Source organism: Meleagris gallopavo, chromosome 14, assembly GCF_000146605.3.
Source record: "Meleagris gallopavo isolate NT-WF06-2002-E0010 breed Aviagen turkey brand Nicholas breeding stock chromosome 14, Turkey_5.1, whole genome shotgun sequence".
Taxonomy (NCBI): Eukaryota; Metazoa; Chordata; class Aves; order Galliformes; family Phasianidae; genus Meleagris; species Meleagris gallopavo.
In genome coordinates, this window is record NC_015024.2 from 2,162,266 (window position 1) to 2,187,122 (window position 24,857).

Here is a 24,857-nt window from a genome sequence, read left to right on the forward strand (position 1 = left end):
CCACACATTTCAGCGCTGTGTTTTTCACAAAATTATCTTGCAATCACAGGGAACAGACCCCATCTGTCACAGGTACAACATGCCTGTGCTGAAGCAGGCTTTAATTAGCATTGTTTTGCTTCCAAGGCTTCTGCCATGAAGCTCTTGCTAGAGATGAGGCTCTCATACCCCTCCCAGTGCTCGTCTGGTGGAAGAGGGCCCTGCATAATGCTGCAGAACAGGGGGAGAAGGCCCTGGCAGCCCAACTCACCTCCCGCTCTGGCCTCACTAACCCCATGGAGCCTCCTCCCAAACCCTTGCCCCGAAAGGCAGAATGGGGACCAGAATGAAGTCCCCTCCAGGAGAGCGTAGGGCCTGCAGAAGGTCAGGGATGCTGAAGGTGGGGGGAACAGCTTCTCTTCTCACTGGGCAGGCACAATGCCAGCCTGGGAGCAAGAGGTTAATTCTCACTCTTGCAACGACGAATAAGAGGATGCAAATGAAAAGTATAGTGCTCCCTGGCTAAGTGGTGATAAATGAAAGGCTTTCCCCCCTTGAGACATTCCCGGTAACATGCCAATGTCTGAATTAAGTTAATTAAAGAGGCTGTATTAAAGTTGCGAGCCTTCTGAAACAAGGAATCCCCAGGATGCTCAGCAGCTGTGCAAGTATTAACGTATAGCACAGTCTGCAGGGTAACCATGCCTGCAGAATGCTCCAAGACAAGCAGGTATGGTGCCAAACAGAACAGAAGTGCTCCCCTGCTCTCTGCCCCACACATGGCCCTGGGCCTCCAGCACAGCTCACTCCATTGCCCTACAGACCTGGCTGCATGTCCGCACCGAGCTCCTCTTGCTCTCTGCTCTGCTCACTGCTTGCCCCAAACCTCTTCTCTTCTGCTCCCCATCCCTCCTCTGGACCCTGAGCACAATGGGACCACATGCAGACAGTGCTGCCCAAACCACTGCGCCACACAAACCAGCTACACCATGCTGGGTTGCTGCAGCTACTGCTATTTATTAAGTTTTGTCATTTCTCATGGTCTTGCTATCACCAATCTGAGCCACGAACCAAAGACGTGCAGAATTCCTCCTTTATTTTTTTTTTTTAAACTTATTCTCATCCCTTGGAGTTTCTTCCCGCAATGCTATTTCAAAAGAGCAGCTCCCCAAATCCCATCAGCTTTGCATGCCATCTCCATCAGCTCTGATTAAGGGAGAACCAATCCCTTCTATTCAGGTTCTCTCTCTCTCCACAAAGTTCCCAGTATCTAAGAAATGCAAATCTTGCCTCTCTGTGTAATCTTCTTATCCACACTTTAAGACCCTGGGGCTAGGTAGAAATTGGGGGAAGAGATCTCCACAGCACAGAACTGCTCCCCAGCAATGGGAGGTGCCTTCTGGCTCCTGCTGGCCATGCAAGCCAAGCGTGGCTCATGGACAAGCTGCCAGGGTAGCCCTGGGGGGCTGATGGACCCCTTGGCTGCCTTGCCTCCCCCTGTGTGGGCAGACTGACTGCAGCGAGGAGGAGAAATGGGAGAGCAATGGAGATGAGAATAGAAAGAAGTTATCTTACCAGTTCTACATCCATGCTGGGTAACCAGCAAGAGGAAATCTGAGTGGGGGAATAATGAAAACCACAAAGGGAATCGGGGTGTAAAGAATGGTTCTGAAACCAAACCAGTGCCCCGACGGGGAGCGAGCGAGGCTGGTTAAAAGGGAATGTGACTGCTGGGCAAAATGAAGGGCACCGCTGGAGGTGGCAAATCAACAGCATTCAGAGCTCAGCATCACCGGGACCGACTGATTGATGGGAAGGGGAAGCTGTGAAGTGCATGAATTGCAGCAAAACGCAGGAACTGCACAAAAGTCTCTCGGGGTCCTTTTATCGAGTGCAGCGGGGACAAAGGCTGTCCAAGGAAGGACATGGGTTCATTAATGGATGGAGTGAGTAAAGCGCTAATGAGACAGATAGGGCATAAGTGCGCTAATTACTGCTGGTGAACGTTTGGAAGGAAGCAGGATAATGCTCATAACAAGGGTGAAGCATTTCCAGCTTATTAGCAACTGAGACGAACATCCAACAACATCTACCAGCACTAAGGATATTTAAATTTGACAGATCTGAATAATTTTGCATCCAAGAGATCTCTGAAAGCTAAGAAAGCTGCTGCGAGCCAATGTTCATCTTCAAGCATACTGAGAAAATCTTAGAGGTCTGGAAGAGTTGTCTGCTTGGATACCCAAGGCACGAGGGGATGACCTGACAGGCCAGCCAGCCAGACATCCATCCAGGAGAGAAAGATGACACTGGAGTCATGCAGCAGAGAACTGAAGGGCAAGCAGATATGCCAGTCAATGTGGTTTTGGGAAAATAGGTCAAGGCAAGCAAACTTGATTTTATTCCTCGCTAAGAGTGTAGAATTGGTATTAGCAATGAATAGAAGTGATGCCCAAAAGGTGTTTTAACCAAGCAATGTCTGGTATGCTGACAAAAAAAAGAATATCCTATAGAATATGACTATAAGATATGGCTATAACAGATTTCAGAGCAGATCTGGAGGACAACGGGGGCTTACCACTGCTTGGGTACCCCTCCAGTAAGCTGCCCATCACCACGGTAACATCACCTACAACAGCATCTGGTAGAAGGATAAATAGGGATGCAGATGGGTCCTGCATGAAGCGCGATGCTGGTGAGCATGCAGACAGCTCAGTTCCACCTCCAGCAGTGAGGGAGCCCTTCCAGAACCACAACCAGTGCCATGCCCACATTTTGAAATGATGAGCACAACTCCACAGAGGATATGGGCCGGATCTGTGAAAGGGATTCTAGGAGAAAATGTCTGTAATGGGAGAATTAAAGAGGTTGATCTTTTTGCTTTATCAAAGAGGAGATGAAGAAGTGACTTGATTATGGCATTCACTAGAAACAGTGTCAGGTACTAAAAGGTTCTTAATTAGGCAGAAAAGAGCATGAAAAGAACGAACGACTGGAAATGGAAGCCAAATATATTAAGCATCACTTTTAACAGCAGATGTTTCTAACCATTAAAGCAAATTATACACATGCTGCTGGGCTCGGTACAAGGCTCAGGAAGGCAAAACTTACACAGCCTTTCATCTAGAGAGGATTTAGTGCCCAAATCCATCCTAGCTGTGAACGTTGGAGCCATCCAGCCCTCACTGGCACTTGGTAGGAACACAGCCATGGTGTCATCCATCTGCCTGCCCAACGTGCCCATGGGGCAGGGATATGTAGCACATGCTGGCTGTGCCACAGCTGATGGAGATACCGTGCTTAGCACTGGCTGATGTCCAGCAGCCATCCACCAGCACCCCAGGTCCCTTTCAGCAGAGCTGCTCCATCCTGACATCCCCCATGTTGTATCAATAGCAGGTGTTGTCACAACTCAGGTGCAGACATTGCACTTGGATGTGCTGAACCTCAGGAGGTTCTCCCGGGCCCACAGCTCAGCCTGCCTGGGTCTCTGGATGGCATCCTGCCCCTTGGGCACATCAACTCTACACAGCTTGGTGCCATCCGCTGTGAGCAGGCTGTTTTGTTCCCTAGAGGTAAGACAATATAGCTCTGAAAGCATCGTCCACGTGGGGCGCAGACTTTGCAGCACACAGGAGAGGCCTCAAAGTGAACTGCAAGCAGAAGGACTTCTCAAATAAATGCCCAAGACTGTCTTCAAGCCAAAATTTAGGATTATCACAAAGAATAGTTCTGTCTTCACTGCAAGCTGTCTATTCGAAGGTCACACAGAACACTGTCCTACTGCACAAGCAGCAGAGGACAGGAGAGCATTAGATGATCCTATTTATGACTTAGGAGACCTGAGAGCACAGCCCTGTGCCACAGGGAGCACAGCTCATCCAACCCGCTGGAAATGATTATTTTAGGCTGGGAAGAGCAGTTCCCCAATCATCTCCAGTGGGGTTTGTTCATTCCCATCTGAGGTCAGCCTCTTACATCAGGGAGTGCACAGCCAGCTGGAAAGCACAACGTGCTGATGGGAAACGAGAAGAAAAGGAATGGGGGTTTACTCCAAGTTGCCCCAAGCACTTGTTTAATAGTCTGCATAGTCATGAAAAACCACATTTGGAGCTAGCAAGCAGCCAGCCTCCAGCAGAACGCCCTCAGCTGCAGGCCTGCAGGAGCCCCAGAGCCCCATCTCCTGCAGCCAGCCCAGAGGGGCACAGCTCCCTCAGTGCTCTCCCTGGGCGGCAACACCCCCAGGGCAGTGCAAACAAAATGGAGTCTGAAATTTGGAATTGCAGGTGCTGAGCTCATTGCTCTGGAAGCTCACTGCAGCGTGCCATGCATGGGATGAAGAGCAGTGCCATCGGTGGGTGCTGTCCCAGAGCAACGCTGCAGCATCCCGGCCTCCTCCTGCTGCTGCAGAGCTGCCAGAACCTGCCTCAAGTGTCCTCACATGCCTCCAACTCATCAGCTCTGCTTGCAGCTGAAGAGCCACAGTCTAAAGAAATCAGCTTGTCAGCAAAACGGCCCTTCTCTCCACTACGCCCAAGTTTTGCCCGTTTCTCCTACAGCAGCACAGGGACAGCCTAGCACAGGGCGCACAGCCTGCTTGCAAAAGGCTTGTAAATCATTCCCCGGGGGGCTGCAGCATGCCGCTGCATCGGTGCGGGCTCGGTCTGGGGGGAGCACACACAACAGCTCTCTCCCTCTGCAGCACCACGAGCAGCCCTGGGGCCAGCAGGCGAGCGCAAGGCGCCAGCACCACGCGGATGTGCGCAGGGAGAGGCGTGGGCTGGAGCTTGCTGGTCACATTCCAATGCATGCTCACACGGGGATGCAGCACTCCGGAGGGGCCGTGCAATTAGCAGCGTTTGGGCATTTAATTGACAAGGGGACGTGTCTTCAATGTGCTTTGGAAAAAGGCCGTCTTGTGCGCATCTTTTTCTTCAAAGACAACAAAACAAAGCAAACCCAGACCTCGGCACTGCTGCCCAGGAGGGGAAGCCACAGAAGCCACCGAGCCACCAGCAGCCATCCTGCCAGTGCCTGCCAGGAAACAGCCAGCCTGTGCTGGCGAGAGGGAGGAACAAACCCCCAGACTCATCCCTTCCACTGCAAACAACAGATGGGAGCCCACATTCATCCAGAGAGCAGAGCTGGGGAATAAGACGGTGCCATTTCATCCTATTAGTCATTTATTAACTAATTTTCCCCCAAATAAGCCTCTTTCTCTAGTAAGCACCCCTCGAACTAAGATAATGCTTCAGAACTGTCAGAAATCACAAGTGGTTGTCATCTCTGCTGTAAACAGAAGAGGAAAGGGTGGCAGAGTGGATGTAACATGCTCCTGCTAGGAAATCACTGCTCACATACGAGCACGACTGGAAAAACGCTGCCTGGAGCACATTTTGCCATCGTACAGTGCCCTTCCATCCTGGGGATGGCTGCCCCTCTCTGCACCAGGTGCCATGAATGCCCCACTTCTAGCCCTAGCCCACTCCCTGGTAGCACTGGGTGAATTTGGGCACTCACCCCAATCTTGGGGCTGTCATGCAGGACGCAGCGATCCCACCACGCCACTGCCAGCCCTCCTTACCCACAGCAGGCACACTCAGCAAACACTCCCAAACCCACCAGCAAGCAGTGCTGGGACTGACCTCGATCGGCTGTGCCACACCAGGCAGCGCTCCCCCGGCGAGCTCCCCATCGCTGCCGCCCGCTCGCTGAGCACCGGCCCCGCTCTCCTGCCCAAAGCAGGGCTAAAGGCCGGGAGGAGAGGAAGGAGACCTCTCCCTGCGCTCTGCCCTGCCTGCGTGTCACTGCCGCTCCACCCTGGGTGCAGGGCCCCTCGCTGTGCAACGCTGCCCGGCTCCACGCGCCCGCAGTGCTGCTGCCCCAGGCGAAGGGACAAGTCCTTCCGCTTCATTAGGGAATGTTTCTTGTGCGATTTGCTGCCTCACTAGCTCCTGTTTAGACAGCCTTTGTTCCCCGTCCACGGGAACACACGAAAGGTTTGGACGTAGGGATGTGCTCGGAGGGTGCTTTCCTCTGTGCGCGGTCGGGGGGAATGGCAGAAAGCTCACCCTGGGCTTTAACCTCGTGAGATGGCAGCGTGGACGTGCTTTAAGTGCAGCTCCGAGCCCTGAGGCTGCAGAACCTCAGTGCAAGGTCACAGAAAGCGTAATGGATGGCTCTGCCTGGTCTGGCTGCCATTACGGCTCCCTGCAGCAAGGCGGCTCGCAGTTGGACGCCTGCGGGTCCCCGTAACTTGGGCTTCTGCACAACCAAAGGAGCCTGGGGTCACGGGGGCTCATGTTGGTGCTCAGGCAGGACATAAATAGCCCAAAGTATCCTTGGAGAGACACTGCTCTGGGGCCTCCCATCCTCTCCATATGGAAGCGGCCAAGCTGTGCCCACTTACCCCAGTGCAATACGCACCTCCGAGTGAACCAGCTGGGATGAGCATCTGCCCCTGTTCACTGCGGGGGAGTTGGACTAGATGACCTTTAACGGTCCCTTCCAACTCAAATGATCCTATGACTCCATGATTCCACGATTCTATGAATCAGTTTGTAATAAATGCACTTACAGCATTTAAGGCCTGAAGATAGACAAGACACTGCACAATCTCTTTACATACATAAACAGATTTAATTACACAATTATTCCAGATAAACACGATAAGTTCCCTGCCATGAATAATTCACAATCCAGCTAGCCACACCATCAGCAAAACACAAATCTACAGTCATAGGAAAGAAAAAGCAAGAGATGTGATGGTCCTGCAATACCCCAAAGTTGATAGGGTTTCTACAGGTAACACTTCACCCCATGCCTGGAAGCAAGCTTTGGTCAACAAGCACATAAGAAAAGAGCTCTGCAGGGCAGGAAGCCTTCAAACTTCTGTGGTCTGCCTTGAGCAACCAAGAAACTTCAGAAGGGAACAGCAGGAACCCGAGCAATAATGGCCAGATGTGTGTGTGTGCAGTGGTTGGAGATGGGAGGACGAGTGGTAGAAAGAGGGAAAACAAGAGTTAAGAGTTGATGTGAGAACCTTAAGCACCCTCACTGTGAAATACTAACTGTCTTCCTACACTGAGTTCCTCAGGGTAATGAATGATTCTGGGTGAAAAGGTCTATTCTAGAACTGGTAACAATCAGAAATCCAACCAAACAACCAACCCAATCAACCAAAACCAACCCAACCAACATAAAAATCCAACCCAACCAAAATAAAAACTCAACCAACACCAACTCAACCAACCAAAACACTCCACTAACCAACAAAAACCAACCCAACCAACAAACACCAACTTGAACAACCAACCTAAAGCAAAACCCAAACCAGCCTCTTGTTTTCTAGCACTGGCCGAAAGAGCAGCAGCATGTGCTACCCATGGTTGGGCTGATCTTGTCAGAAATCACTCACATGGCCTGTGCCCTTGTTTGGATCCCTGTGCTGCTTAGTGGATGCAAATACTGAACAATTAGATAGTCACAAAGTAGGACTGGTGCATTCCTCTCCTGCTTCTGTTGGGTACTTGGGCTGCACAGTTCCCCCCAGGTCTTTCACCAAGTGACCACAATCCAGCTAAAGGGCTGCGGAGCAGCACAATGGGGCACAGAAGGCTGGAGGATCCATCTTGGTGCTGCAGGAGCACTGCTGGAGAGGGAAGGTGCCAGGACTCACCACGCCCAAAGAGTAGAGCCGTAGAGCCCCATGAGGTGGAACCAGAATGAGATGGGCATTCAAAAGAAAGCACCCCACATGCTCCATAGGACTCTCCATCACACAGGTGGGAGGCACAGGGCAGGTTTCCCCACCCAAGGGGCCCAGCCCTGCCTGCTCTCTGCAGCACCCTGCTTCTCCCAGGAGATGCTGCTGGCTTTGGGTTGTATTGACACCGTGCTCGGCTCCAGCAAACCCATGCTGAAGGCTGCAGGGCTTCACCCTTGTGTCCTGCAGCAGCAGAAGGCTCTGCAGGAGGTGCCTGCTCCCCCGACAGATGGCTGTCTAATTCTGTCCTTACACCTCCCAGCCGCTGTGGATTTACTGGGTGGGCACTGCAAGGGGGAATAGCAGGGCTTTAGCTTAACTGTCCTCACGGTTAGAGAGCAGTCCCAAAATATTAACCTAATTCTTCCTTGCAGCTTAAGCCCACTTCTTGCTGCTCCTTTCTCCTGAGACAAGAATGTATGGTATTGCATGAAAACAGCCTGAGAGCAGATTCCTGCCCAAGGCACCTGTCTGGATGAGCCATTCCCACACCAACGCCATGAAGCACCTCTCCCAACTGGTTGTTTAAATCACCATTTTCTTGCTTGCCGTGGGGATCGAACCCAGCAGACTTCAGAAAGCTGCACAGGATGCCTTCTGATGAAGAGTTTGTTGTCCTCTTCCAGCACCACACAAAGAGAACATGAAGTCATTCAGCTCTGCTCCTTTCCAGATCAGAGATTTGCCTTCGGGAGATGTATGAAGAACCCATCAGCCCCACCTGAAACCCCAGCGGAGCTTACAGCACAAGCTGGCTACATTCTGCTCAAAGGATGGGTGGAGTCCTCGATTGCAAAACCAAAAACTGCTACAGAAGAGAAAAAAAATGTAGAATAAAAATACTACTCAGTTAAAAGAAGAAGAAAAATGCCCAAAGGCAATATTTCCTGTCTTTCTGGTTCCTTAGCTTTTCGCCTACTGCTTCAGGTGGGTGCCTGGGTGCCCCGTCCTTTAGTTCAGAAAGAGGATGCCCTGCAGAAGGCGTGCAGGAGCTTTAGCACGGGGTTGGATGAGGTGATTGCCGCAGGTCCCTCCCAACCCCCACGGTTCTGTGATTCTCACTCCAGCCCCAGGCAGCCCCCAGCTCCGAGCTCTGCCACCCCAGCCAAACAGCACAGAGCTAGTGGATGTCTCGTGCAAGCTGGGGACCGCATCCATCCAGACTAAACGGAAAATAAAGAAGAGCAAACTGCATCATTCAAACTGATTTCACCTCCCCTTTGATTTACTTCAGGCTCCAAACGCCGATTAGGAACCGCTTCTGGAGAGAAACCATAAATCTTGTCCCAGTGCCCCAGCTCCAAGCAGAGGCAGCTCAGGTGTGACCACCAGCCACAGGGGCTCTGACCAACAGCACATCTGTCAGATGTGCAGCAGCATTGCTCCCTGCATCTTGCAGAGCTCTCCAGTTCTGGGTGCTGCACAGCCAAGGCTCCAGCCAAACAGCAGCAGGTTTGTGAGCAGCCAGACCCAAGCTGCAAGGCAGGGCTGGATCAGCAAGAGAGAAGCAGCAGGATCCTGCACCGAGGCAGAAAGCATTTTGCATCCAAATAAACACCGCCTTCCCATTAGCTTTTGTCTGCCCACACGCTTGTCTGTTTGGGAACTACTCCACACAGCCCCTGCCTGGCACTCTGCAGGGATAGGAAAGCAGTGGAGGAGGTGGAGGATATGGATAACGGGTGGGGAAGGTGGGGGGCACGCCACAGTGATGCTGCTGAGGCCGTGCACAGCCCCCAGGGGGCATTTCCTCAATGCAATCCTATCCTGGGACCTCACACTGCACACCTGCCTCCAGCCAGAGCTCAGCACCCAGAAGTACTTACAGGAAACAGAACTTTAGAAGTGCTGTGGTTTTACAATCCCTAATCCACTATGGCAATAACCATCGTCTGCTGCCAGCAAGCAGCAGCACCCCAGCAGCCGCTCAGAAGACAGATGGCAGCAGCAGAGTGCTGGTTTGGTAACATTTTTCAAAGCACTCTCCAATCTGAAAGCCACAATCATTTCATCTGGAAAATTAATACGGCAGGTCAGAACGTAAGGTAGAGTTTGGAAGAATGAGTTATGGTGCACAAGCTGGTCGTGCGGTTGCGTGCCGAGCTCAGCCAAGCACCGACATATTCAGTCTGCTCAAGGCTTGAGAGGTTGCTCAATAGGGACAAGCCTCTCCCAACAAGAAGCATGCTGGTTTCTGAGGAATCCAGAAATTCAGGTAATTCAACTTTCCCTTGGATGCTGAGAGAGGCTGGTGCCACAGACTACTTGCTTTCAACAAGTCCTTCCCACCATACCTGGATGTGACCTGCTGGGCACCACGCTCTGCTTAAGATGGTTGCATTGGGAGAATGCAGCAGGCAAGTGCTGGAGATGGGATGGAGCAACACAGGATGGCAGCAAGGGCAGAAACACTTCACGGTGTGAAAGGGAGCACAGCAGGGACCAAGCAGGACAACATGTGGACAGAGCAAAGGCTGGGCTGGGTTTGGAGCTGTGCTCCTGAGGAGCTGCAGCCACCTCTCCTCCCGCTCCTCTTGCAGCAGCTCAGCACCTGCAGCTCCCTGCCTGCCTACACCTTCGTGCATTGCAGTACATCACCAGACTAAAATATCAAACCATCCTCCTTGAGGTTCCCACCCTGTAGCCCCAAGCTTGGCTACATCCCCACACCAAACCCCAGCACGTCCAGCCTCGTGCAGCCCTATACATGCATGCCTATACATCTGCATCCTTCGTGGGGGACTTGTGCTGAGCCCACACTTCTTGCAAAGTCCAGTTACATGCAGTGACAAGCTCTTTTGCTCTTCGGGGACAGGGCTTCAAATAGCTGCATGCTTGCAGCAATTAAATGGGAAGAGAGCTGCCACCGACTCTGATAGCAGGCCGTGCTGTGACTGATGCAAGCACCGTCTGCAGCGCTCTGATAAGGATATTGGATGATTCACAATAATCTACACTGTGCTGAACGCAGGAGCCCGAGCGTTTGTGCTTCTGTTTCCAGTAAGGGGAATACGGTGTGTCGTGCTCATCAGAAGGGCATGGGGCACCAAAGCTTCCTTCTCGTCACACTGATGCGCGCTGTCCTGCCCCTCTGCAGGTCTCCTCCAAGCAGGCTTCCAGCCACCCTTGGCAGTGAGCATTTGGCCCCATGGCTCAGAACTGCGTGCAGGGAGGGTGCCTGAGCTGTGGGGAGGGAGCAGGCGGTCAGTGGGACGGCCAGGAGGGTGCTTGGGGTGTCATGGGTAGAAACATGGTCACAGAGCCCGCAGGGCACTGCTGTCCCCACACTGGTCTCCAGCTGCTGCAGGGCTGCACTGAGCCCCTCCCTTAACCCATCTCAGCAAACCTGTCATCCCACAGACTGTGCAGCAGCACTGCTTGTTCCTGTCCCATTACGACCACATTTCCCTCTCCAAATTCCCCTATTGAGACATTCTGACAACGTTGCACTGATTGCTCCTGGAGAAGAAAGCCAAACCAACAGCACGGCGTATTTACAACACCAACTGAATCCAGAGCAGAAAAATCCCAGCCTTCGGCTGTCCCCAGTCAAAAGGTTTATCATCCAGATAAAGCAGCCTTTCAATCAGAGCTAAAATAACCACTTTTCATAGCCCAGTTAGCACCGCATCCCTGCATGCTGGCCTTCAAACAGGGGCAACCAGGTTGTGGGGCTGAAGCCAGAGCTGCAAGGAACACCTCAGCAGGTTCACCCACTGCCACACTGCTTGCAGACACAGGGCTGCTCATTCCACGACTGGCACACCCCAGGGAGAGAACTGGGAGCAAATAAGCACAGCTTAGAAACACACAGGGAGCCACCAACCCTGCCCCAGCTGCTCCAGAGAACACAACCACGGCATCCATCACCCAGGCGGGGTTCTCCTTTGGAAGCCCACGGATGGAGGAAAGCGTGTCTGTGGCTGGATTCCTTTCTGAAGCGAATGGAGTGATATATGAGGTGGGAGCTGGAGAACACCCAGTCCTGCAGGCAGCACTCAGTCACACCGGGCAGGGACAAGGCAAGCAAACGCCAAGCAGAAAGCAGGCTGCCTCCCAGCCCCTGCAGCACCACAGCCTGGCTTCCAGGGGTTTGTCACCACTCTCCTCTGGTCCCTGTCTGCTCCCAGGGCAGTGCATCACCTGCCTTCCCACAGCCCACTCGCCAGCAACACCAGCACCATCCATCAGCAGCCAGCACTCTGCCCGTCGCACGGTGACATTTTCTTCGAGTGGATTTCTCATTATCGGAATCGTTTGCGCAGAGAGGAGCGAAAGGCAGCACATGGGGAGGAACAGCCAGAATTACTCATCAGCTTTTTTTGTTGCTGTTGGCTCTGACTTGGGCGGCCATCCATCCATCCATCCATCGTGCAGACAACCCGTGCATGGCTGCAAAAGCCCCTGCTCTGTCTGCAGCAGTGCTGCAGAGGCAAGCAAGTCATTTATATTTAGAAAGCCTGGGCAAGCACGAGCGCTGCTCTCCAGCTTCCTATTAGCTGCTCTGTTCAGTGCTAATCACCCCCATTTAGAAAAAGATAGAGCATAAATAAATAAAAGTCCAACTGGGAGATAAGAGAAACATCCTTGGGCACGGCATTGCAGATACAAGACAAAACAAGGGCTTGGCGTGGAGATAAGGGGACGGAGAGGTGAGGGGCATGCACGACCTGTTGGTGCAGGGAGACAGGTTTACGACTCCCATCGATATTCTCATGCCACGAGAACATAAGGAGTTGTTCAGTGCAATCACACTGCCTCATAGAACGGCCTGGGTTGCAAAGGCCCACAGCGCTCATCCAGTTCCACCCCCCTGCTGTGTGCAGGTCGCCAACCAGCAGCCCAGGCTGCCCAGAGCCACGTCCAGCCTGGCCTTGAATGCCTGCAGGGATGGGGCATCCACAGCCTCCTTGGGCAACCTGTTCCAGTGCCTCACCACCCCCTGTGTGAAAAGCTTCCTCCTGATGTCCAACCTAAACCTCCCCTGTCTCAGTTTAAAACCGTTCCCCTTGTCCTATCACCATCCACCCTCACAAACAGCCCTTCCCCCTCCTGTTTATCCGCTCCCTTCAAGTATTGGAAGGTCATTGGTCTGTAGGCATTCTCCCTACTTGATGCAGCAAGACATTCTGTTTGGAATGCAAAGAGCAGGGCAATGGGAAGGGAAGGCAGGTGCATAAATGCGCTCCTTCCACTTGGAAAGATCAAGTTCTACCAAGTGCATTGCAAAACTGATGAACCACATCTGATGAACACAATCCTCAGTTGAGAAAAGCATCGCAGGAACATAAGGAAGAACTTAGGGATTCTCTGCAATCCCCAAACAGTCCCAAGCAAACCCATTAGACACGGTGAGCATCGTTTCGGCACAAATTAAAGCACGTATTGAAACGCTGCAGCTCTGCTCTCGATTAAGATCAAAACCAACCTCTTGTCAATGTTCTCCTTATATTGTTTGGGAGGGGGAGGGAACGAATGAAAAGAAACAAACAGCACCAACAAAAAACCTTAAGAGAACAGCGCAGACGTTCGTTTCTCAGATCAGCACTGCGCTGCGACGCTTCCAAAGCCACAAGCAACAGATAGGATGCCTGCAGGTTCCTCTCATTGTACCAAACAGAGCAAATCCAATCAGAGGAACGTGCTGCGGGATCACTCAGCCGAAGGGTGCCGTGGGAGCAGCATCAGCAAGCAGAAGATGGAGGGAAAGAAAGTTTTCTAATGGCATTGCTCTGCCTGGCACCCAGCAGGACTGTCTGACCAAAGAATAAAGCAACCCTTCTGAGACAGAAGAAAACTAAGGGGAAAAATAGTTTGAACGGGAAGGAATAATCCCACCAGAGTAGGTGATGGTGTTTAGAATCCTGCACCTCCATTCCAAAGCCAGTTTCATACATGGGCATGCAAGCAAACAGTCAGATTTTACCACTCTGTTCCATAACTTCTTCACGTTTCACCACCAGCCTTTAATGATGCCATCACTGCTCCCTGCTTCATGTTTCCTTTTGCCTGAAATACAGCGAGGGCTCTGACCTTCAGAAATAAGTGAATGAGTGAGGAAACTCATGCATCCTTCTGCTACAAAATGGAAAGCTATGGGAGCACTTATTTTAGAGCAAGAATACCATTACCCACATGTCAAACCACAAGCAACACAGACAGGGATGGGTCTGCTCAGCCCTGTGAGATGAGAATGAGCTGATGCTCAGTTAATTGGAAGGTAGAAACCAAATAGAAGATAGCACCTCTCCATGAGCAGTTGGGCAGACCCACACCACAAGGTGCCCCAGCAGCTGACTGCAAGGGCATACGTGCACCACTCGCCTCAGAAACCAAATGCCTGCTGAGACATATGAGAAAGAAAAAAAAAAAAGATGGAAATAAAAAAAGACACAAGTGGTTTGGAAGAAATGCGCATCCTTTGGAGCACAAGGCCTCACCTAGCAGTAGGGTCAAAGTGCCTTGCCCCTACCCACCCCCCCACAACTCGTGGTTTCTGGCAGCCCACAGATCGTGCAGAAGAGGATTTGCTGCGTAAAACACAGTTTTGGTTTCCTTGGTTTCAGCTTTCTTAGAAAATATGATGTTCCCGATAATTGAATCCCACTAATGAGCCTTGAAAGCAGAAAGAGAAGTTGGAAAGATGCGTCTACCGCAGCCACAGAGTAGAAACCATCAACTATTCACGTGAAAATATATACGTGAGCAAAAGGGAAGCATAAATCACCAGGAACAGCATGCAGTGGCCTTGCAGCACTGCCTGGATGTAAGGAGTCAGACAGGAAAGCCCCTCCCAGAGAGTGGCATTTAGAAACTGTAGATTCTGGTTGTTGGGACAAATGGGGACTGCTCACCACTTCCAATAAAACCTATGCATCCAGCTGACCTGAGTGCCCAAATCCTGCTTCCTAACATCCTGAAGTCACATAGCTGCTTTCCCCAGTTTCTAAAGCATTAAGCCCAAGAGAGGAACCCTGCAGCAGGTTCCTGGCCAGAGCCTCCAGCTGCCCCCCACCCCATCCGGGGACCTCCAACAGAGCCCCTATATAGGGAGCCCCGTGCAGGGTTGGATCTGCCACCACGCACCCACCTCACACCTCCACTTGCAGAGTGTGACACTATCTCAGGTCAGAGAAATGCCAGAATCGACTCCTTCACCCCAAAACCACAACCATGACCATATCCTGGAAGCACCAAGAACTGCTTCTCCCACTGCTGAGCCCCAGAACTTCATGGCAGCGCCGTGTGCATGGCCACCCCAACCAAGCACCCAGCATCCCACTGAGAAGCCCCAGCTCTCAGAACCTCTGGGCTGCCCCAGCATGTCCTCCTAAGTAACACACCTTCCTCTCCCCAGATGGCAGTTCATATTATGGCAATTATCCACTGATTGGCCAGCAAGAACAACACCTTTAACGCTTTACAGCTGCCAAAAGCAAAGGCGCAGCATCTCGGAGAAAGGAAAATGTGACCATCACGCTCCCTGGCAGCCCATAATGCTTCAACCGTAGAATCATAGAATGGCTCGGGTTGGAAGGGACTCACGGATCATCAAGCTCCAACCCCACTGCCACAGGCAGGGCTGCCAAAACCTCGCACTTAAAAGCCCGACCGGGATGACAGAGACGTTACCTCAGTGAGATGCGGGTTGGGGTTGAAGCCGCACTGGTTGCAGACCTTGCTGTGACATTGGGTGCAGGCATTGAAGTTGGGCTGGCTGGGCGCCGAGGTGAGCTCCGTCGTCTTGCAGATGGGGCAGAGGGTGCTGCTGGGCAGGGGCGCGATCTGGGGCAGTGAATAGGGTGAGGTGGGAGTGCTGCCCCGCTCCGGAGAGGCCGACGGCGACCGTCTGGCTCTCTGGCTGTGGGGATCCACCTGCAGCGTCCTGCGGGGTCCCTCTGCCTGCCCACGGCCACGCATCTCACGGGGGCTTTCGGAGTCCTGCGCCAGGGAGGGCGGTGCCGATCGCTGTCCGGCCGCGCGGTCCAGCTGCTCCGGTCTCCTCGGCGTGCTGGAATGCCATTAAAACACATACGGGTAAGGAGAGGCTCGGCGGTGCCCCAGGCCATGGAGGGGCTCTGGGCAGACTGAGCTGAGGGGCAGCTGGCACCACGGCACGGCCGGGGCTGGGAGGTTCCTTCCATCCCAACCGTACTGCCATTGAATGATTGTCCTACCACTTTTCCCCATCCTCACCGCGGCGATGCCACCTCCTTCCTTCCCCGGAAGACGCAGGGGCTTTAGCTGCCAGCTCCCACGATACTCCCAAGGACAGCGCCATTAAAGAGCTTAGTGGCTCCGCATCCCCCACGAGCACACGGCTTTCCTGCTGCCCGACGTCGGATTTAGCCCTCACCTGATCTCTGTGCCCGAGGTGCAGCCCCGCGTGCCCCATCCCGTGCTGTGCAGAGCATGGGCCGCATCGCTTACGGGTGGGAGAAGTGGATGTCAGTATTCTGTCACCCAAACCCGCCGTAATCTGGAGCTTATCAGCACATAAGTAATAAAAAAACCCACACGTATTTCTCATGCAGGTAGAAGCTCCGCTGCCCTCACTGCCATCCACAGCCGGTTAAGGAAAAGTATTAGCCGGAATCTCAAATGTAATAAATTGATGATTTACCCAAGCAGGGCCTGACCTTATGAGGGTTTAAAGAGGGAAGTTCGATGCATAAAACTAATGAAATTGAAAGCGCGCATTGCCACAGCCATAGGAACTCGGATGAAAACAAATATTAAAACAGCACTTTGGGAATTTGTGGATTGAAACCTGGTTCTCCAAAGGGAGAAGCATTTGGTATTGGTAGTTCTCTGCGTTTTGCAGCTGGCAACACCGCTGTCAGCAGTGCTGGGTCCCCCCTCATCTCGGTCAAGCGCTTCCCTTGTGTGAAAGGAGAGCTCTGTGCAGGGCATGGAGGTGTGGGAGCACACGGATGTGGGCACTGTCCTGTCCATCCCAGCACCACCCCGCGCATCGTCAGCCCTGTGCTGATGGTGATAGTTGGGAATTGGGCTCAGGAAGTCGCTGCTCATCTGGGAACACCGGCCTGCCAACAGCACAGCACTACAGCTGCAGACGCTGATGGAGCCGTGTCCTGGCTGCAGACCTGTTTCCAAGGAATGCCCTTTGGTGTACCGCTCACGGACAGTTAAATTGAGGCATCTCAGTGCTGCAGCACTCCCCCAGTTCGGTGGGGGCTGCACTGCTTTTGCACAGCCACAGCTCCCCCAGCCCAGCCTCTAATACGTTCTAGCTGTGCCGGTTAGACTTCCATTCCACACAAACACAATTTGTCATGAAGCGAAGAGATGCCATCAGCTTTAGGAAGGGTGAAAACAATGCAGGAGGGTAGGCAGTCCACAACCCCCATCCCATCCCATTACATCGGCACAGCATTCCGCTGCGGGGATTCCTAGGGTAAGGCAGTAGAAGAGAATGGCTCCAACCTAACTCAAGCTAGCTCAGTCCTGTTGGGACACCTGATATGACGCATGGAGGGGCTCAAGGGAGCAGGGGAAGCAGATATCCCCTGACTTCAGCCTCAGCTTTGGCTCCGTACCAAGGTTAGCCCTGGGGACAAGCACAGTGAGCCTGGGGACAAGCACAGCTCTTCTGCCAGCAAAGAAAGAAGGAAAACGCATGACCCCACAGCAAAACCTATGGGATGAGAAGACAGCAAACCAAGATACAGCATGAGAAGCGAGGAAACGCGTGGATGCGGACAGCTAGAAGATGGAGGCTTGGTGAGCAAGCAGGGACTGGAGCTGCTCTGCTACGAGCGCAGATTTGACCTACTTGGTTTGACTGAAACCTGATGTGAGCATCCACATGACTGATTTTAAGAATCAGCGAATATAACCTATTTAGGAGCGAGGAGGGAGCGGAGCAGGAGGAGTTGTACTCCCAGTGAAACAGCACGGGGTTCGCTGAGACTTCTGCAGGGCTGGGGAACATCGCAGCCGACAGCTTCCCGGCCCCGAGAACGCATCTGAGGTGGGGAGTTCTGCATTAGATTCTGAGCTGCTAAAAAAAAGGCAGCGGCCACACAGTTCAAAATCGGCGCTGTCACGAATACAAGTGCTTAATTACACTTATGGCTACGCAGGATGGATTTCGTGCTGGAGCTGTGTGTACTGGAGGCTTTAAAACCAGCACAAGGCCACAAAGCTGACAACAGTTCTGCTCCGGAGAGGTTAGGGAACAGACAGCAGAGCAGAAGACAAGAAGCAGCGACGGGGAACTGTCAGAGGGGATTTTATTAGATGCCAACACACGCGCTCCTGCGAAAGGCCACAGTGTTGACTGAATTACTTTTGCGAGCAGTGGAAAAACCCCATGCTGTGCAGCTCCGTGCTCTGGGGCTGCTCCACCCTCCTGAGATGCAGCTCCTGCCAGCGAAGAGCACCGAAGCGATGCGCCTCTCCTGGTGCACCACCAAAGCAGCGCAGACACTGAGAGTCAGGTGGTGGATCACAGAGCCATCGGGATCGGTAAAGATCTCTGAGATCAACCAGTCCAACCATCTGCCCACGTCCCTCAGTGCCACATCCCCACAGCTCTCGGACACCTCCAGGGATGGTGCCACCCCCAGGACATGGTTTGGTGATGGGGCTGAGCAGCTCGGCTTGACCTGAAGAACCTGAAGGCCTTTCCCAACCCTGATGGTTGAGCCATTCTAACTGGCACAAATGGTTTTTGCTCGGAAAAAGTGTGCTAACAAGGAAATGGAAGCAGCTCAGGAGGTGCCATCCATCCACCAGCCTTCAGAACTCATGTCTTGCACATCTGTTGGGGCCGTGCAAAGAAGCCAAAGAGCAAAAGGTGATGAGCGCCCTTCCACTCACAGACAGCTTTTGGCCAAGTCAGTGGAATGTTAGAAAGAAATAGGGGGAAAAAAATGGAGGGAGATGTGGGCAAATAAAAGGAAACCATCTCGTGGTTTGAGATCTTGGAATCCTGGCATGGAGGAGAGCAGTCAATTCTTGACATAGGAGCGTTCTCCAAGTCCTGCCACGGGAGAAGTGGGCTCTGCTCAGGAATGGCCTAGCAAGGAAGCAGGTAGGGATGTTTATTCAGTGTATCCCAAACTCAAGCCTAACAGAGAGCTTCAGAAAGCTCTGTCGGAATGGATAGTGAAATCCAAGGTTGAGAAATGCAGAGTAACACACAGGATGCGGCCACCATAACCGTGCGCAGTGATGGGCTCTAAAGGAGGCACTGCACAAGAGTTCTTGAAGCCATTTTGGACAGTTCTCAGAAAACGTCAATTTAACGCTCATCAACAAATATAGAACATTCTACAAAGGAAAAAAAATAAATAAACCAACAAACAAAAAGCCGCAATTAAGTTATTTTGGGAAAATCACATTCTGGAAACCAATTCAAAAGGAAGAGCAGAGCAGCGCGTTCCCTCAAATTGCTGCCGGTTTTGCCCCCGCCCCAGAGAGCGGCACAAAGCTCTGGTTTTGCACACAGAGGTCTGTTTTTTTTTTTTCTTTGGAGCTTCAGGCTCCAACCAGTCCGGGGCCTGGAGGCATCGCTGCAGCTGCTGCCCACTGTGCATAGCTCGGGGTTGGCTCCACCAGCACCGTGCTGGATGTCCTTTCTGCAGCACCTACAGCTCCCCACGCTCCTCCAGCCCCCACCCCGGCAGCAATAGCTTTGCATTCTGCCATTGAGAAGCCAGGAAGACTGTAGGGCTCTATTTTGGATGAGTTCCATCCGTGTTCCAGAATTAAAGCTGATGCAAAAAATGTATCATTATCCATCTCCGTGACAGCTTGAGTCAACTGAACTCAGCCCGGAACGAGAAACAACATTCACTTCAGCACAAAAAATAGGAAGATCCATCGGGAAGAGAAGCACTCTTAAAAAAGAGGCAGTAATGATATACCAGAAAGAAACCAACTCATATTTTTAGAAAAAGGGAAGAAAACCCTGCTAAAACAGCCCCGATGCAGACAGGATGAGAGGAAATGAGGCTGGCCGTGCCGTGGGCTGTGGGTAGGGGCAGCGAGGTGCAGGGAGATGGCTGCCAGCCCACTGCTCTGTGCTGGGTACATCAAGGACTGCACCCAACCAAATTCATTTGTTTGTTTTCCATCCATGAAAAAGTGGCACGTGTTTACCATCCCCCAGACATGTCTTTGTCCATCCTGTCATTGTCCTTCTAATTTCTCCCCATGCCTTGTGGATCCTCTATTGGTCTTCATTGCTTCGTGCTACCAAGAGAGCTGACATTTAAGGTGTGGAAGAGCAATAGAGAGGACATCATTTCAACAGGGCTTGAGGCAACAGGGATAGACACTGTTGAGAGGTGGTGGTGCCCAGTTCTTGGAGACAACCAAGCTCAGGCCGGAGGGGCTCTGAGCACTGATGAGCTGTGGGTGTCCCTGCTCACTGCAGTGGCTTGGACCAGATGGCCTAAAGGGTCCCTTCCAACTCTAAGGATTCAGTGATGTCCTCCATAAAGAGCTCTGAGCACTGCACATGTCACGAGGATGCTGGGGAAAACCAACCCTGCAAGGAGGAGGGATCCACACCACCAAGCACCTTCTGCTGAGAGCTCCATTCAGGCTGTGTTTGTCAGAAACCCCTCTCCTGCAGAAGGTGCTCCCACCCTGAAGCTCTGGTCCCATGGATGGGGAAGAGGCCATCAGGCTGCAATGGGCAGTGAGTGCTGAGGTTTGCTTATCCCGGGGGGGCACCTCCTGGCTCCAGGAGATCTGAATCGGGAGCTCGAGCACAAACAGCAAACCAAACTCAGAAGGAATGAATATTTGTGCGTGCAAATGTGATATTTACAATAGGAAGGCGAGGAAAATTAATGAATAAATGCATTACCAATAACAAAAAGAGAATCCATCAACTTCAATATCTCAAGCTAAAGTGCCCAGGGAGGCGGTGGGGTCACCTGGAGGTGTTTAAGAGCCTTGGGGACGCAGCAGTGCAGGATGTGGCAGTGCTGGTGGTGGGAGGACGGCTGGGCTGGACGGTCCCAGAGGTCTTTGCCAACCTGGGTGATCCCATGGTTCTATTCCTACACAAAGCAGCCATCTGACTGCGTTTGTGCGTTTTGAAGAAAAAGACAGACGTGATAATTTGTTAATTCAGAGTGTTTTGGATGGCGTTTTTACTTAATGAAAAGTAAAATGAAGCTGGCAATTATCGACACTGGTTTCCTGAAACCGGGTGGTACGGCCAAGAGGAATCAGATCCTAATCTAATAAGCAGCACAGCTCAGAGATGCTTTGAGACAAGAGAGGCACACAAAGTAGAAGAGAACTCCTTTAGAGAAGCTGCTCGAGTTTTCTCCTAGTGATTTTTCTGGACACCACTTCTCCCAGGCTAAGCTGAAGGATAACTTAGGAATACAGACCATCTTCTTTGCTCAAACAAGGACTGATGCTCTATTATAATTGAATGAAGCCAGTCAAATCCACGCCTAATAAAGTAACCAAGGGTTTAGGAGTCTGCAAACTCCTCTGGACCCGAGCAAACAGCAGCACGACATGCAGGAAGACAGGACTGGCATGGAAATTTCCACTCTTTAGGACCAAAGAGCTGCCCTAAAGAGGGGCAGACGCTGAGCAGCACAGGGTGCTCTGCGGTGCTGCAAGCAGAACCCAGTGCTGCTCCTCACGTACAGCAACGTCGGGTGCACTGGAGAAGGCAGCCCTGACACGGTGTGCTCCAGCATATCTGCTGCAGACATCTGGCACACAGGGTCGTGCTGGAGGCAGGAGGATGCCCAGCTCACCATCCTCTCGTGATGCTCCTCCGAGAGGAGGTCTGCACGGTCTGAGGGACAGACACCGAGGCCTGGCAGCTCCCTGGACCAATGGCAGGGCAGTCGTGGTGCCAATAGCCAGCCCTGCTCCGTCCAACATGGAACTGTGCTGTGAACGAGTGAAAAGAGATCCCAGATCCCGTGGGTGTGAGACAAAGCTGGTAAGGAAACACGGGAAAAAGCAATGTATCTCAAGGAGAGCACGGCCTGCTGCCAGTCTGACACACACCAGACCATCCTTTTACCATCGGGTGTGCCTTCCCTGCAGGCTCCTCACTATCCAGGAAAGCACAGTTTTCTTACTAAAACCTACCCAGCTGTTACCACCTCTTCCCACGAGGACCCACTGGATGCCCCAAGCTTGGCCAAGCAGCACAGAGCAGGACAGGCATACAGCGAGCTGCCAACCCACAGCAACGCCACCGAACATCAGCACGTGCTGCAATCACTGCATGGCCACACCACAGACGTACCTGGGAAGGCTCCAAGCCATCAGCTTTGCCACTTCACTCAGATTTTAGTGTTTAAAGAAAGAAAAGCAAGAAGGAACGCTCCCTCCCCCCAGCCAAGCAACCACTGTCTCTCTAAGAAGATTAATAGGTGCATTTAAAGACATCAGCCTGTGGGCTTCATGAGAAACAGGTGAGAGCTCCCACGGTTCCTCAGCCCAGCTGTGGAGCCAAATAACAGTTGATTTAAGTAGGACTGGAAGAAAAGAAATTAAAAGTAATCTCATCTTTCATAGTGAAATGGAAAAAAAAGTGCATTTCAGAGCACACGTATTTAGGGAGGCGAACCCTGGGAGCGGCAGAGAGCAGCTCTGCTCTGCCTGCAGCTGAGAACGTGACAATCCGATCTTTGCATTCAGCTGCAGGCACCCTCCAAAGCACCCCGAGCTGCACTCCCAATGCCAAACCCCACATGCACTGATGTGGGAGCGGGGTGGAGCATTGGATCCACGGGATGGGGGAGTCAGCAGAAGCTGTGTGGCACGAGCCCTGGGCACAGCAAAGCTACGGGCAGCATCGCCTGCAGGGGAACGCCGGGCTCCTTCCAGCCACAGGAAACTCGAACTCACCAGGCAGACTGCAGGTCTGTGTGTTTGTTTTGGAAATAGAGGCATGGATAGTGTGTGCTGAGCACTGTGGATATGGACGAGCACGCTCACAGGGGAGCTCAGGAGGCAGCCAGCACCGTGGGGTGCTCCCACACCCAGGGCCATGGAGCTGCTGTGTCTAACACAGCAAATATTCTGCCTCCATCAGCCGAGTGAGCCATTCTGTGCTCTTTTGACATGACACATAAGTTTTATGAGCTTGAAATCCTGCAGACTTGGTCTTCTCCCCACCTAATCCCAGCACTGGCACTCCTGATGTTCCAAACGCTTCGTACAAACACAGATGTGCTTACTTAGCACAGCAGCACAGCAGACTTCTCTAGAGCACCAGCCTTATGGTGAGCAAGAGCCAGGAAAACATTACTTTGATTCCTAAGAGATAGGCAGATCCACGTTAGCACCCAGCAGTGACCAGCATAGGGCTGCACCAGGCAGCATCACCCCAGTACTGTGCTCTGAGCCTCCACTTGCTATCACTCCATGCTGGAAATCCCCATTCAGGGATGCAACCCCAAGCAGCAATTCGGCCTCTGCACAGCTCTCCCTGGGGGCTCCAGCACCGCGTGCCCTGCTCATGGACTGGCCCTATTGCAGGAGCCCTGCACCCACAGCCAGAGCCCCGTGGCTCTGCAGGGCTGGTGCATGGGCTCGGGGTGCTCCATCCTATGGTGCAGAACAGTGGGGACACAGCGTGGTCCAGCGCTGCTGGTGGCAGTGGGTCCAAGCTGTGCTGGACTCCCACATCCGCCCAGGGATCCCTCAGTGCACCCACAGCCAGGCTCCAATGTTGGAACCACTCACAGCTCACCAGAAAGGCAGAGCACAACCCTACGCCAGGCTCTGCCACCTTCCTGCTCCCACAAAGCAGCCATGGAGCTTCTGCTCCCAGCTGGGGAATCCAGCACAGCCCCAAGGAGAGAAGGAGGGAGGAAGGAAAACACCCCCATACTCCCCCAACAGCACCCTCCCTTTTGTGCCAGCATTTAATCTTGAAGCGTTGTGAGCAGCCTACGAACAAGTTATGGCTGGAAGAGAGTGGGAGGCTAAAGAGTCGGAGATTCTTCAGCAACAGAAAATGGGAAAACGGAAAGGAAAAGGGACAGAATATCCCCCAGGGGGTTATTTTCTCATGCTGTCTCTATGGAAGCTGGCACAGAGCTGGCTCAGAGCAGTGGGGCACCATGCTGAGCCCAGCAGTGCTCCCAGTCCAGGGAGCAGAACTAGGGCCAACAGGAGCAGAGCTGCAGGGCCCCATCGCATCCCTCCATGCAACTTTCTGCGCTTCACCTTTCTTTTTCTCAAAAGGATGAAGATGTTTTAGAGTCTGCTTTTTAAAGGGACGCCCCCAGCCAACCGTTCCCAAAGCGTCACCCTACAAGCACGGCACCACCAGCTTGGCACCACAGGGCTGCACATCACTCCCATTGCATAACAGCACTCGGTTCCCATCCACACGCCATACCCCACGCCAGTCCCCAAGCCGCTGGCTCCCCCTGCAGCCCCCGCCTGCCTGCACCCCCCAACCTGCAAGCAAAGCACCCGCTGCACCCACCAAGTGTGCAACCCACTGTGCATCCATGCACACCCTGTGTGCCCGCAACCCCACATGCCCACACTCCCCAACTCTGCACCTACAGCCTTCTGCTCCAGCACCCCGTGCACCCACACGTTGCCTGGCCCCACACCTGCACCCCGTGCTCCTGCACCGCTCCTGTGCCCCGAGCACACCTGCACCTATGCATACACACCCTGCATGCATCTCCACGCCTCGTGCCCCTGCACACCGTGCACACCTGCACCTACACTTTGCTCCTGCACGCCATGCACGCACACACACACACACACACACTCTGCTTGCACACCTACACCCCATACACCTGCTCCCGATGCACACCTACGCTTTGCTGCACATCAGCACCCCACCCACATCCCGTGTGCACACCTCTCTGGTGCTCCCGTGCCCCACACACCACCCACAAACCTCCACCCATGCACACCCGTACGGCCGCACACACACCCGTACCGTTGCACACACACCCGTACGGCTGCACACACACCCGTACCGTTGCACACACACCTGTACGGCTGCACACACACCCGTACCGTTGCACACACACCTGTACGGCTGCACACACACCCGTACCGTTGCACACACACCCGTACGGCTGCACACACACCCGTACCGTTGCACACACACCCGTACCGT

The 24,857-nt window shown here is 52.9% G+C and overlaps 1 protein-coding gene across 1 annotated transcript in view; it reads right to left on the reverse strand.

Moving 5' to 3' along the window:
- Positions 1-15,343: 15,343 nt before the first annotated feature.
- BSN (bassoon presynaptic cytomatrix protein) overlaps positions 15,344-24,857 on the reverse strand; it is a 30,768-nt gene continuing 21,254 nt past the window's right edge. Inside the window, 1 exon segment of the mRNA XM_031555501.1 lies at positions 15,344-15,755. Within this exon segment, the coding sequence (XP_031411361.1) occupies positions 15,344-15,755 (412 nt within the window).